This window comes from Papio anubis, chromosome 2 (assembly GCF_008728515.1).
Source record: "Papio anubis isolate 15944 chromosome 2, Panubis1.0, whole genome shotgun sequence".
In the NCBI taxonomy this organism is placed as follows: domain Eukaryota; kingdom Metazoa; phylum Chordata; class Mammalia; order Primates; family Cercopithecidae; genus Papio; species Papio anubis.
In genome coordinates this window covers 42,040,089-42,056,066 of record NC_044977.1, presented here as the reverse complement: position 1 = coordinate 42,056,066, position 15,978 = coordinate 42,040,089, and the positions used below count along the sequence as shown (strand labels likewise).

At 39.9% G+C, this 15,978-nt stretch overlaps 1 protein-coding gene and 1 long non-coding RNA gene across 4 annotated transcripts in view; one reads left to right on the top strand and one right to left on the bottom strand.

Annotated features, from left to right (window-relative positions):
• The window catches only part of LOC103881870, a 62,288-nt gene that overhangs the window by 25,837 nt on the left and 20,473 nt on the right, over positions 1-15,978 (top strand). The gene's annotated exons all lie outside the window — the stretch shown is intronic.
• CASR (calcium sensing receptor) overlaps positions 1-15,978 on the bottom strand; it is a 35,401-nt gene that overhangs the window by 5,429 nt on the left and 13,994 nt on the right. For both annotated transcript variants that reach the window (XM_031663040.1, XM_031663041.1), the window contains exon 4: positions 6,668-6,898. In XM_031663040.1, coding sequence (XP_031518900.1) covers positions 6,668-6,898 — 231 coding nt within the window. The remainder of the gene's footprint in view (positions 1-6,667; positions 6,899-15,978) is intronic.

Genomic DNA, 15,978 nt, shown 5'->3' with positions numbered 1-15,978 from the left:
TGAGAGAGGGCATCCTTGCCTTGTGCCAGTTTTCAAGGGGAATGCTTTCAGCTTTTGCCTATTCCGTATAATATTGTCTGTAGGTTTATCATAAATGGCTCTTATTATTTTGAGATATGTTCCTTCAACACCTAGTTTATTTAGTTCTTAACATGAAGGGATGTTGAATTTTATCGAAGGCCTTTTCTGTGTCTATTGAGATAATCATGTGCTTTTTGTCTTTAGTTCTGTTTATGTGATGAATTATGTTTTGCAGGAACAGAAAACCAAACACCCCATGTTCCCACTTATAAGTGTGAGCTGAAAAACGGGAACACTGGACACAGGGTGGAGAACAACACTGGGGCCTGTCCGGAAAGGGTGGGGGGAGTGGAGAGCATTAGGGAAAAGAGCTCGTGCATGCTAGGCTTAATACCCAGGCGATAGGTTGACAGGTACAGCAAACCACCATGGCACACATTTGCCTATGTAATAAACCTGCACATCCTGCACATGTACTCTAGAACTTAAAAGAAATAAAATGAAAAAAGAATGATGGTTGCTGTATCTTTTACCAAGGTAAAGTGAGGTTCTCTTCTATTCCTAGATTAATGAAATTTTTGTTTTTAACCTGAGAGGGTATTGAATGTTAATGGATACTTTTTCTGTGTCTACTGACATTGTAGAACTTTTATCTTTTATTCTGCTAATGTAATAAGCTACATTTATGAACTTTGTAAGTTTGGCTATCATTACATTCCTGTACATTCACTGCTAACTCTACTAGGAGATGATGTTTATTTTATACATTGCTGGTCTATGTTTGGTGATATTTTATTTAGGATTTGAGCATCTACATATATAAAGAATATTGTCCTATAATTGTCTTTGCTTGTATTGTTCTATCTGTTTTTGGTATCAAGATTATATTATCATCACAAAATAAATTTAGTAGCTTTCCTTCTTGGTTTCTGCTAGGCTGTGAGTGCCAACAATTTCAAAATAATAACTCCAACAAGACTGAACTGTATTTCTGTCTCATATAAATGTCTAGGGATGTGGTCTAGAGTGATATAGCACTCCACAATGTTGGACACCTAGACTCTTTCTACCTGGTGGTTCTGACATGTTTGTCTTTGCCTCATAGTCCTTGATAGTGGCATTTGGTTTCCAGGAGGCAAGATAGAGGAAGGGATGAAGAAGAGAGCAAAGGATACCTGCAAGCACTTTCTTAAAGAAGGTTCCTAGAATCATCCCACAATACTGCCACTTACATCCCATTCTCCAGGATTTAGTCACGTGGCCACACTTAGTAGAAATGAAGGCTGAAAAATGTCATCTTGAATCTGGGTAGTCATATGTCCAGCTAAAATAGAGTTCTATTTTTAAAGAAAAAGAGGAGTATAAATAATGAGGGCTGATAGCAATGTCTGCCATGCCTCTTTTTCTCTTCTTGTTAATGGTTAAGGAACAAGCTGAAGGTCACACAATGGCTTGAGACTGGAGAGCTGAGATTCGCGATGAGGTCGGTCTTCAAAGTCTACACTTTTCACTACACCAGACTCTGCTTTGTACCAGTCAAGGCTTAGAAGAATGTCTCCATCTGGGTCCTCTTACTGCATCCTTCAGCAACCATCAGCTAAAGAGAAATCCTGTCACCACAGGAGTGGGCTGAGGTAGCCATCAGAAAGATCCATTTTTCCAAAAAGCAGTCAAGTATCTCCAAGGCTCCTCAACAGTCTTGTTAAAGATGCCTGTCCAATTCTGGCCAAGGAAGCTCATCTGAATTCCAAGCCCCTAATTAAGGTGTCTCTTTTACTTCTTATTTGTTGCAGCAAAACAAGGAAATAATTATTGGTAGTGTAGTGTAGGGAATGGAGCACTGAGGTCTAAGTTAGGGTCCTTGGAGTCTAGTCTCAGCTTTTTTTTTTTTTTCATTTATTTTTTATTTTTTATTTTTTTATTATTATTATACTTTAAGTTCTAGGGTACATGTGCATAACGTGCAGGTTTGTTACATATGTATACTTGTGCCATGTTGGTGTGCTGCACCTGTCAACTCATCAGCACCCATCAACTCGTTATTTACATCAGGTATAACTCCCAATGCAATCCCTTCCCCCTCCCCCCTCCCCATGATAGGCCCCAGTGTGTGATGTTCCCCTTCCCGAGTCCAAGTGATCTCATTGGCTCTCATTATTCAGTTCCCACCTATGAGTGAGAACATGCGGTGTTTGGTTTTCTGTTCTTGCGATAGTTTGCTGAGAATGATGGTTTCCAGCTGCATCCATGTCCCTACAAAGGACACAAACTCATCCTTTTTTATGGCTGCATATATATTCCATGGTGTATATGTGCCACATTTTCTTAATCCAGTCTGTCACTGATGGACATTTGGGTTGATTCCAAGTCTTTGCTATTGTGAATAGTGCCGCAATAAATATACGTGTGCATGTGTCTTTATAGCAGCATGATTTATAATCCTTTGGGTATATCCCCAGTAATGGGATGGCTGGGTCATATGGTACTTCTAGTTCTAGATCCTTGAGGAATCGCCATACTGTTTTCCATAATGGTTGAACTAGTTTACAATCCCACCAACAGTGTAAAAGTGTTCGTATTTCTCCACATCCTCTCCAGCACCTGTTGTTTCCTGACTTTTGAATGATTGCCATTCTAACTGGTGTGAGATGGTATCTCATTGTGGTTTTGATTTGCATTTCTCTGATGGCCAGTGATGATGAGCATTTTTTCATGTGTCTGTTGGCTGTATGAATGTCTTCTTTTGAGAAATGTCTGTTCATATCCTTTGTTCACTTTTTGATGGGGTTGTTTTTTTCTTGTAAATTTGTTTGAGTTCTTTGTAGGTTCTGGATATTAGCCCTTTGTCAGATGAGTAGATTGCAAAAATTTTCTCCCATTCTGTAGGTTGCCTGTTCACTCTGATGGTAGTTTCTTTTGCTGTGCAGAAGCTCTTTAGTTTAATGAGATCCCATTTGTCAATTTTGGCTTTTGTTGCCGTTACTTTTGGTGTTTTAGACATGAAGTCCTTGCCCATGCCTATGTCCTGAATGGTATTACCTAGGTTTTCTTCTAGAGTTTTTATGGTATTAGGTCTAACATTTAAGTCTCTAATCCATCTTGAATTAATTTTCATATAAGGAGTAAGGAAAGGATCCAGTTTCAGCTTTCTACCTATGGCTATCCAATTTTCCCAGCACCATTTATTAAATAGGGAATCCTTTCCCCATTTCTTGTTTTTCTCAGGTTTGTCAAAGATCAGATGGCTGTAGATGTGTGGTATTATTTCTGAGGACTCTGTTCTGTTCCATTGGTCTATATCTCTGTTTCGGTACCAGTACCATGCTGTTTTGGTTACTGTAGCCTTGTAGTATAGTTTGAAGTCAGGTAGCGTGATGCCTCTAGCTTTGTTCTTTTGACTTAGGATTGTCTTGGCAATGCGGCTCTTTTTTGGTTCCATATGGACTTTAAAGCAGTTTTTTCCAATTCTGTGAAGAAACTCATTGGTAGCTTGATGGGGATGGCATTGAATCTATAAATTACCTTGGGCAGTATGGCCATTTTCATGATACTGATTCTTCCTATCCATGAGCATGGGCTTCATCCCTGGGATGCAAATCTGGTTCAACATATGCAAATCAATAAACGTAATCCAGCATATAAACAGAACCAAAGACAAAAACCACATGATTATCTCAATAGATGCAGAAAAGGCCTTTGACAAAATTCAACAGCCCTTCATGCTAAAAACGCTCAATAAATTCGGTATTGATGGAACATATCTCAAAATAATAAGAGCTATTTATGACAAACCCACAGCCAATATCATACTGAATGGGGAAAAACTGGAAAAATTCCCTTTGGAAACTGGCACAAGACAGGGATGCCCTCTCTCACCACTCCTATTCAACATAGTGTTGGAAGTTCTGGCTAGGGCAATCAGGCAAGAGAAGGAAATCAAGGGTATTCAGTTAGGAAAAGAAGAAGTCAGATTGTCCCTGTTTGCAGATGACATGATTGTATATTTAGAAAACCCCATTGTCTCAGCCCAAAATCTCCTTAAGCTGATAAGAAACTTCAGCAAAGTCTCAGGATACAAAATAAATGTGCAAAAATCACAAGCATTCTTATACACCAGTAACAGACAAACGGAGAGCCAAATCATGAATGAACTTCCATTCACAATTGCTTCAAAAAGAATAAAATACCTAGGAATCCAACTTACAAGGGATGTAAAGGACTTCTTCAAGGAGAACTACAAACCACTGCTCAGTGAAATAAAAGAGGACAGAAACAAATGGAAGAACATAGTCTCAGCTTTTATACTGACCATCTGTTTGGCCTGACAAGTCACCTTTGCATCCCAAAACCTCAGTGGCATCAACTTCAAATTGGAAGCTTGAATATAAGGATCTTTAAAGATCTATCTAGCTCTAAATTTAGTGCTACATTTGTAAGAAAATTGAGAACATCAGTTAAGTATAATGCCATATTAATAATACTTTGTATTTATATATTAATAGTATGATTCAGTTTATCATATGCTTTTCATCCTTGATCTCATTTGATCTCAATAACAACTTTGTGAAACATGTAGGGAAGTCATTAATATATAATTTATAGTTAAATATAGATGATATTTTTGTGGTCATTTCCACAAAAAGTACAGAAAATAATAGAGTAGATCCTAAGATTTGTTGAGTATCCACTGTGTGCTAGGTTTGAGGTAATGTTTCTATGGAAAAATTAGATTCAACTTGTAACTGTGTCAACTATTCCAAGAACATAAGTGACTGAATTTATGAGAGTTCCCTGTTATTCATTTATCAATGTTTAAGCCAATGATGTACATAGCCTGGGAGAGGACATTAGGGCTATGGAGAACTGTACAGGAGATAGTTCCCTGCTGCAGTGGAGAGGAGACATGTGCCATTAGATAATTCAATTCTATGCATTAATGGGGGTGAAAGATAACCTGGATGATCCAACAGGGATAAACAGGTGGCAGTATAGCTGATCAATTTAGACTCCAGTCAGTGAAAATGCGTGATAAATTAGACAATGGTACAATTAGTGGACAGAGGAATACAACATCTGGAACCCCCAAATCTCCATCTGGAAAAGGTCATGACATGCTTATAATTGAGAACCCACCCTCTGAGGTGGAAGCTATTAAAAATGGCACACTATGGATGAGATTCACTGTCTATAGGAGACCTTCCCAGGGGTAACCCATCTACATACTGGGTAACAGTGAAATTGTAGCATCTCATCAGGAACCTGTCCAACCTAAGAAGCATTTGATAAGAAGATGAAGTGAGTCTTTGGTTATGTTATAAAAAGTGGTCCAAGATGGTTGGGCGTGGTGGCTCACGTCTGTCACCAGAGCACTTTGGGAGGCTAAAGAGAGTGGACCACCTGAGGTCAGGAGTTCGAGACCAGCCTGGCCAACATGGTGAAACCCCGTCTCTACTAAAAATACAAAAATTAGCTGGGCGTGGTGGTGTGCCTGTAATCCCAGCTACTCAGGAGGATGAGGTGGGAAAATTGCTTGAACCTTGGAGGCAGAGGCTGCATGAGCCGAGATTGTGCCACTGCACTCCAGCCTAGGCAAGAGAGCCTGACCTCATCTTAAAAAAAATAAATAAATAAAAAAGAAGTGGTCAAGATGCTCAAAGGTGATAATAAAAAGTCAAATGCAAATAGAAATGTGGTGGGTCTTATCCAGGCTTCCTGGGAGAGTTAAGAGGATGCCCTGTCTAGGATCTGTGTTCTTACAGAGGACCTGGGTTCTCAGCAGCCTGCTATATTCTAGGACACAAACATCACAGAATGGTCATCATTCCAGTGTATCACGTTTCTCTCCCTTAAGTGCAAATTGACTGAGGGGTGGGCTTCTGGTTATTAACAGGCTTCCAGATGCAGTGATACTCAGGAACACAAGCATCCTCCTCTTTGTTACAGGTCTCCTGGAGAAGAATAAATTGTCCTTTTGATTTACAGTTCAGCAGCCCCAGGCTGTCTGGATGACAGTGAACTACCTCTGTGTGAACTGTCCAGGCTGTGAGGGTGATGACAACACCGAATGACTCAGTTGAAAACATCCAGCTCCATTTTGGACTCCAGTGTCTTTCAATGGCTGTTACTGGTCATTGAGGTGGGGACAATTCTTTGTCATGTAAGATTATCCAACGCAGGCTGGACACTTAGTATCCCTGGACCCCAAGCGCTGAAGGCCATTAATACTTCCTGGTCATTGTGACAACCCCAAAGCAGTCCCCTCCACTCTAAAACTTGTCTCCCCTGCCCTCGGCCCAGCTGAGAGCCACTGACTTGACCGATGTTTACATTTGCTTAAATAGTTTGCTCTGGTTAGGGAAAGTTTTAGCCAAGGAAACTTTATGACTAGCTAGGGAGTCATATTTGTGAAAAATGAAACTGTTTCAATACAGTAGGAAGGCACTGGGCTCAGGTTCTGGAGATTCTTCTCTTTACACTAAACACTACGGATTTCACAGGGAGCCCCAAGATTGCAGTGGCCAGAGAGTTCAGGGAAGTGGACTCTTTATTTTGGAAGTCCAGTGGTGAAACCAAAGGCCCTCCCAAAGCCCAGCACAGTTTCCTGCCCCTGGTGGAGACATCTGGTTTTCTGATGGACAGCACCTACCTCCCTGGAGAACCCACTCCACAGGATTTTCTCCTCGTTGATGAAGAGTCTTTCTCCCTTCTTGGCATAGACGTTGTAATACCCGACTTCCTTAAACACGATGGAGCCATCCTCTGGGGAGAGGTGCCAGTTGATGATGGAGTAGTTCCCCACCAGATCACCACACTCATCAAAGGTCACCTGCTCCCCCATATTGTTGGTAAAGTTTAGGTGCCGTAGGTGCTTCAGGACCTAAAGAGGAGCAGAGAATGAGTACAAGCCACATGGCTGCCACATAGAACCAATTAGGTAGGCTGTGCCCTGTACAACGATGGTAAACTATCTTGTTCCAACAAAGTGGGAGGAATGTGACTTAAGGAAGAGGCAGCTTTTTCTAATTCACACCAAAGTACTTGCCTGTGTTAGCAGCAGCCCTGGTAAGCCATGGGCTTTAATTATTATTCAAATTATAATTAGGGTAGGAAACACTTTTTTGAAGATGGGGAAAGGAAAGGGAGACATGTCACCTGGCAACTGGCCAGGTCAAAGGTCCTGCAGGTGTGCCATCACCTGGCGGTGCCCCAGGAGGGGCAGGATTTATAAGCCAGAGCCCATCCCTGGCATCTTCTGAGCTGGGCATTGGGGAAGGAGAGGAGAAATTGCTGAGTGCCCTTATTCTCCGCACTTTCTTTCCCTGTGATCCTGCTGCTGTGGAAGTGCTTTGCTGCCAAAATTCACAGAGTGGGGTGAAAGGAAGAAATAGATGAGGCTGTGGGTGAAGCCCTGGCCATTATTGCTGTCAGTCATGGCAAATCCTTGAATTTTTATAAGGTTTTCTATGTCACAAAGTCTTTGCACAAAAAAGTCATCATAATAATTACTAACACATATCACATGTTAGTCATGTAAACATTTTAGATATCAGTCATTTTTACTACCATTGAGGCACGACCCTAAGTACTTTATATTCATTATGTAATCGAATCCTCACAACAAATAGTATTAAACTGATCTTATTGCTGGGGAAACTGAGGCACTGAAAACTTAAGTATCTCATCCAGGGTCACAAGCCTGCACTCTTAATTGCTATACTCTACTGCAGCATCGCTGGACTCCTGGCTCTGCTTCCTCACATGTTCCTGACATCAGTCAAGAGGAGGCAGTGGGCACTCAGCCTCTTATCTTTCACGTGAGGCCAGCCTTGTGTCACTGTGACACCACATGAGAGTAAGGCAGGGTCCAGCCTGTGAGTGTAGGGCACAGCTTCCAGTGCACCTCCTGAGTCTCCAGCAGTCTTCCATTCTGAGCTGGTTTTTTTTTTGGTTTTGTAGAGACAGGGTCTCACTATGTTGCCTGCACTGGTCTCGAACTCTTGGGCTCAAGTGACCATCCTGCCTCAGCCTCCCAAAGTGCTGGAGTTACAGGCATGAGCCACTGCGCCCGGCCATTTATCATTGTTTTTAAGGTACCTAAAATCCGATGTCTAATCTCACGCTGAGACAACGTTTGGGCTGGGCCCATCTAGTGAATGGCCTTAATAGGCCTTTCTGAGGCGTACATTATTCTGATATGCGTGACAAACACGCGGAATGAGCCAGCACTTCTCCTGTCCCACTCCACTCCAGAGATGGCACTGCTTCTTAACAATTGATATCTGTATTGACTTTATTTTTAAACAAACATTGATTTATAGTAAGGAAGATTAAATACAGAAGAGGAGTCACTTGGATTTATCCATAAGTAGCTCCAAGATATGCCTGGGGAAGGAGTCCATGATAGACTGTGTGTGCTCACAGGCATAGCACCCTGGGCGCCTCCCCTAACCTGCAGTCTGTGACCACTGCTCCACTGGCAGGCCCTGGCTGCCCTGACTTTCCACTCAGGTCTATGAAGGAGAGGGACCCCTCACTCCCTGCTAGCTGGCTCTGCAACCAACTGCTGAGCCATCCTCAGAAAAGATGGAGAATGCCTCTTACTAAGGGTTTGTGTCTTCTCCTGTGACTTCTCACCTTCTCTGATGGTTGACAACCTTGTTTGCCTTCATTTTTACTGAGGCCTTAAGGCAGTCAGTGGAGAGGAGGTGTTCTAGACATGCTCCTTTCTTTTACCTCCACCTCCACTTCCTATCCCTCCTCACTGTTGGGGTGACCTGACTTCCTCCTACCCAGAGTGGTGTACATCCTTTTGTCTCTACCGCAACACATCCCTGTCCTGACACATCCTTCTTGCCCTCAGAGGAACATGCAGTTCTTCTGCTCTTTAATACTGCCCCTCCTCCTGCATTGCTCGAAACCTTGCTCTTAGCAGCTCGGGGGCCTTTCTGACATGGCCAGCTCATCCTTCTCCATGCCGTAATCATGCCCCTCCCACTTCCTGCTGGGGACCTACCATGACTCAGATAAAATGTGCTTCAAACTTCTCCAGGTAGCTTCCAAAGCCGTCTATACTTTGAGCCCATGTACCTACCATGACTTGTCAGTGCAAATGTTTCATCCTAATCATACAGTTTCCACTATCTTGTCCACATGCCATGTGTCTGTACATGTGGAAAAGGAGATGAGAAAAGTGAAGACGTAGGAAACTACCTCTTATTTGTACTTCCTATGTGCCAGTCACTCTTCTAATACTTAATACGCACTATGTCATTTAATCCTCACAACACCTCTATGGATTAGAATTATTAGTATCTTCATTTTCTAGATGATGAAACGGAGGCAGAGAAAGGTCAAGACACTTGCAAAAGTCATACAGCCACTAAGTGCTGGAGCTGGGGGTTGAATATGGCTTATCTACAACACCATCCTACACCTCTAATATAAATTGCTTACAGTGTCCGTGGCAAATATTTGTCAGAGGTCAGTAACACATCCTTATTGAAATGCATATATAGTGGTAAAGCTGTAGTAGTTAGCATACATTTCTTCCTCCTATTTAGGTTTCAGTTCCTTGGTTCTTAACATGCCAGGCAACAAGCTGCTTCTCTCCTTTGTCCACTAGTTCTCTGCAGTGGAACTCTCCTGGTATCAAGGTAGAAGTGGGGAGGGGAACTGAACAAGATCCTTTCATAATTAGCTGGTCATCTTTCACACTGGTCAGACTGGACAGACAAGTGACTTAAAGCTCATCCCTGGCTACAAGTCTTCTGCATTATTGGTGGCATGGGCTGGAGATTTCCACCATAATCCTAACTTCAAAGGAGAAACAATCAAAAATCACTTTCTTAAAGTTTCTAAGTATTCATTAAAAAACTCACAATACAAGACTGGATTTTTATACTATTAGAATAAATCAACTAGGAAATATTTACAAAATATTCACTGTGTGTTCTGAACTGGGCTGCAGAACTACAAGACATGGTTATCCCATCCTCATAGAGTTTTCATATGGATTAGGGGATAAAATACAAGACATAAATATTCAATGAAGCAGTAAACAGTACAAGATAAAATACAGGTAACTGCTAACTGATGGGGTATCATCTCTAAGTACAGAGAAACTCAGAGGAGATAGAAATTAAAAAGGGCTGAAATGATCAATGCAGGCTTGAGGCATAGTAAATATTTTGGCTGGGAAAGGACAGAGGGAGGGAAGGTGTTAAAAACCGTGGAACAGCATGGGCAAAGATACCACATTAGGAATAAACATGATGTGTTATGGGGCCAGTAAAGAGATCAATTTCTCAAGAATCATGTATGTCTAGAGAACAAGGGGAAATGCAGAAGATAAGTAAAGAGGAGCCAAGGCAAAAAAAGAGGCTAGATTTCATATCAAAAAGGTATGGGATTAGATAAGAAACACGGCTGATCAAAATGTAGAGAACTTGGGATCCTCCATAGACTGCTGGTGGGGATGTAAACTGGTGCAGCCACACTGGAAAAAATGTTTGGCAGTTCCTTAAAAAGTTAAACATAGAGTTATCATTTGACCCAACAAATCTACTTGTGTATGTGTGTGTGTGTGTGTGTGTGTGTGTGTGTGTGTACATACCTAGGAGAAATAAAAATATATGTCCACACAAACATTTGTACATAAATGTTCATAGCAACATTACTCATAACAACCAAAGGTGAGAACAACCCAAATGTTCATCAGTTGGGTAAATGTATAAATAAAATGTGGTATATCCACACAGTGGGATACTATTTTGCTGTAAAAAGGAATGAAGTACTGATACATGTTATAATATGGAAGAAGCAGCCAGTCACAAAAGATCATATGTTTTATGATTTTATTTATGTGAAACATCCAGGAAAGTCCAAATGTACAGAAGCAGAAAGTAGATCAGTGTTTGTCTAAGACTGGGGCTTTGGGGGCCTAGGGAGTGACAGTTAAAGGGTATGCAGTTGCTTTTTGATGTGGTGAAAATGTTCTAAAATTGATTGTGGTTATGGTTGCATAACTGTGAATATATTAAAAACCACTTAATTGTATACTTTAAATGACTGAATTGTGTGACATGTGAATTACATCTTATAAAGCTGTTACAAAAAGGAAGGCATGGAAAAAGACTTTAAAAATCCAAATATGACTTAATTATTGAAACTGACATTTGTAATTGGCAGGAACCTTGATAACAAGGTAGCCTCTAGGATACTTGGTGTAGCGAGTTGAGTAATGAGACATGGCAAGTCCAACTTTGGATGTGGCAGGGAGATAAAGGGTAGGCAGGAGGGAAGACATGGCAATGTAAACATCTTATCTGGAGAAGGAAGCACCCCAGAATCTTTGTGGCTAGGAATTTTGTACCTACACTTCATTAGACCAAACTTCTCTAAAGCAGGAACTGTGTTATTTCTTTCTGTATCTCCAGTGGTTTGTAGAGGGCCTAGATTTTAGTGGATACTCAAACTATGTCTTTTGAGTGCATGATTAATAGAATAGATATTAAACCTGTAGGTATCTAGCATGACTATGTGGACAAGTGGTGCCCATGAGGTTTTTATCAGTCTGAGGATAAATGAGAAAAATAAGGTCAATAAGGCATCTGTATTAGCTGAAAGAAGTAGGCAGAAAATCAATAAAAATATGAGACTTAAAAGACTTGGACAGTACTATCAACCAACTTGATCTAATTGATAATTACAGAACAGTCATCCCAACAACAGAATATACATTCTTTTCAAGAACACAAAATATTTATCAAGATAAATCATATTCGGGATTATAAAGCGAGTTTTAATAAATTTAAAAATATTAATATTAAACAGAGTATGTTGACTCCAATGGAATTAAATTAAAAACAAATCACAGAAAAATGTTTGGAAAAATCACCGGAAACTTCTAAACCTGAGGGCCAAAGAAGAAATCAAAAGGAAAGTTGGAAGGTATTTTAAACTGAATTAAAATGAAAACACAGCATATCAAAATTTGAGGGATGCAGCTAATACAATATTTACCGTGAAATTTATAGCACTAAATGTCTATATTATAAGAAAGGTTTTTAAATCAATGACTTCAGTTTCCAAATGAGTAACTAGAAAAAGGAGAGCAAATTAAACTAGAATAAATCAGAAGAAAGGAAATGACAGAGATCAGAGTAGAAATAAATGAAATAGACAACAAAAATATAGAGAAAAATCACTAAAGTCAAAAGCTGATTCTTTGAGAAGATTAATAAAGTTGATGAATCTCTAGTCAGACTGATCTGAAAAAAGAGAGAAGATGCATATTTACAGTATGATAAATTAGAGAAGTGACATCACTATAGATGCTGCAGGCATTATAATGATAGTCTGAGAATATCATAAACAATATTAAAAATAAAGTTACGCCAATAAATTTGACGATGTGGACAAAGTCTTTGAAAGACAAACTATCAAAGCTGACTCATATATACATAAATAGCATTCTATCCATTAAATAAATTGAATTTGCAGTTCAAAATTTTCCCACAGGCCATGCACAGTGGCTCATGCCTGTAATCCCAGCACTTTGGGAGGCCGAGGTGGGTGGATCACTTGAGGCCAGGAGTTAGAGACCAGCCTGGTCAACATGGTGAAACGTCATCTCTACTAAACATGCAAAAATTAGCTGGTGGTGGTGGCTCATGCCTGTAATCCCAGCTACTCGGGAGGCTGAGGCAGAAGCATCTCTTGAACCTGGGAGGCAGAGGTTGCAGTGAGCCAAGATCACGCCACTTTACTCCATCCTGGGTGACAGAGCGAGACTCCATCTCAAAACAAAACAAAACAAAAAAATCCCACAAAGAAAACCAACTAAAGGTGGCTTCACTGATGAGTTCTGCCAAAGATTTAAGGAAGAATTCATACAAATTCTACAAAAGTCTTATAGAATATCAAAAAAGGAGTCAATATTGCCAAACTCATTCTGAGGTCATCATTACTCAGACACCAAAACCAGGCAAAGATATTACAAGAAAATAAAACTATAGACCAATAGTCCTCATGAATACAGAAGCAAAATTTCTTAACCAAATTTTAGTAAATTAAACACACAAATACATGTACAAAAAGGAATATACATTATGACCAAGTAGGATTAATCCCAGGAACGAAAGATTGGTTTGACATTCAACTACATTAATATACTACAAAAGAAAAACCACATGCTTTTCTGAATAGATACAGAAAAAGTACTGATAACATCCAACCTCCATTCCTGATAAAAGCTCTCGGCAATATAGGAATAAAAGGGAACTTCCTCAACTCTGTAAAGGGCATCTATGAATGTTAGCATCATACTTAGTGGTGAAAGACTGAACGCTTTCCCCCTGAGATCAGATGCAGACGGCAATGTCTGTTTTCACTGTATCTATACAAGATTATACTGGAAGTTCTAGCCAGTTCAGTTGGACTGAATCAGGCTAAGTAAGACTGAAAATATGATCTAAATTCTAAACCCAAACAAACAAAAACAAGCAACCAAATAAAAAGGCCAAAATAATTTTTTTGAAGTTGCTTCTTTTCTTCTTTTAGGCATATTTATTAGTACAAATTAGGCTAATAAATTGTTCCTGATAAAGATTCTTAGGGGGCCTACATCAGTTAAAAATATAAGAATAATTTAAAATTTAATGGTTTCTGGATCTTTGTACCTCAAAAACCCTGTTTATAGTCTTAAAATCCTTACCAAAACATGTTTTCTTTCATGTAATTTACTTTGTTGATAATGCAGAGCTAAGTTTCAGCCCCAGTTTATGAAGTCAGCATTACTGTGGTTTGTTGTGTAAGAGTTTTCTGACCACTTCTCTGAGATCACTGATCTCCCTTATCTATGCCTATATCTAGGTACTGTGTCACTGTCCTCTCAGGAGTTATTTTTGTCCCATTTTCTTTCTTTATTCATTTGTTTATTCAACAAGTATTTATTGAGGAACCACTACTGGCCAAGCAGGCACTGTTTTAGAAAGAAGAAATGCAATAATATTCAAGATGGACAAAGAGATGTTTAATAGACTCCAACCTGATTGGTTGTATCCACTCTCAATTATTTGCACACTATACTTTCTCTTTGTGTAAGGACTGAGGTGTCAGGACAATTGGTGAACACCCAGGGTTCAAGGTAGTGGACCAGTGTCTTCACTTGGAGACCACTGGCTGATCTGGCAGCCTCTCAGGAGCTAGAAGGCATGTGGTGCTCAGAAGGCAAAACTGGTTCTTTTAGCAACTCCTGTGGCCTCTTTGGGGAACAGATCACCTGGAGCAGATGTGGCTTTCTTACTAGCTAGATATATTACTTTAGGAAAATCATTCCGACTTCTCTGGGTCTTACCTTCCTCACCTATGAAAGAATAATACTCAAGAATATTTACTGAACATAGTATATAGGCACTACCCTAAGCACTCTGTGCATATTAACTAACATTATCCTCATAATAAACTTATAAGTTTCATGATCTCTATTTCTCAGGTGAGAGAGAAAAGTGAGGCACAAGGACACTAAGTGACTGCCTGAGGTCATAAAGCAATTAGGTGGCCATTAAAATTTAAACCAACTCAGTCTGGCTTGAGATTCCAAACAGTTAACCATTACACTATACTACCTACTCACATGCAGGAGTGAAATTAGACATTTATTAAGTTGTCTATCTCTAGTTACAACAGGTTAACTGGTACAAATGTAGGTTGAGAAAATGGACATATTTTAAAAATGAAATGGTAGAGATGTGTAACGCTTATGGCAACATGAGGGGCCATAATTGGGAAAATGGTCTAACCTGAATGACATCCTGATCTCCATGCATAGCCAGGATTTCCCTATCCGGGGACTTTCCATTATTTTTTCATCAACTTTTTTGAGGTATAATTTATATACACTCATTTTAAGTGTATAGTTCTGAGTTTGGGCAAATGTATATGCTTGGTAACTACCACTGCCACCATCCCAAAAGGTTCTGTGGTGTCCCTTAAAGTCAGCCCCTACCCACTTGCAGCCTTAGGCCACCAATGATCTGCTTTCTTTCTGTCAGTAGAGACAGAATGTCGCATAAATGAAATCATACACTATGTACTATTTTTTTAAGTCTGTATTCTTTTGCTTAGCAGAACATTTTGTGACTCTTCCTCCAAGGAGTACAGTAGATCCTTCTCCATATCCACAAATCCTATCTACTCTTCAAGACTCATCTCCAATGATTTTTTTTTTCCTTACTTCAAATCCTAACCTGAATTGTACTGTAGTATGTCCTCACAGCAGGTATATAAATAAAATCACATAAGTGTGGAATATTTTCTACTCAAAATTTGTATGTTATCCACTTATAATCAATCAATTATTATGCTTACCAAGTCATCTCTAAGTCACCTCTTTAAACATCTTTAATATTTCTTTTGGCAGGTTGACTTGCAATTTTTGCATTTGGGCATTTTATTTTCTGCATAGTATCTTGCCTTTAATTCACATAACAGGGAAGATGGAGATGAAAACCATTTCACTCTTAAGAGCAATGACAGGGAATCTTTAAATTGAAAATCATTGATCCACAAAAAAGCAACATAAGTTAAAAGATAATTTAGATATCTGCCCGAGAGAGAACACTCTTTTTCTTATTTAATTAATTAATTAATTAATATATTTATTTTGAGACGGAGTCTTGCTCTGTTGCTTAGGCTGGAGTGCAGTGGTGTGATCTTGGCTCACTGCAACCTCTGCCTCCTAGGTTCAAGTGATTCTCCTGCTTCAGCTTCCCAAGCAGCTGGGACTACAGGTGCATGCCACCACACTCAGCTAATTTTTTGTAGTTTTAGTAGAGACGGGGTTTTACCATGTTACCCAGGCTGGTCTTGAACTCCTGACCTTGTGATCCAACCACCTTGGCCTCCCAAAGTGTTGAGACTGTAGGTGTGAGCCACCGCGCCTGGCCTCTTTTGCTT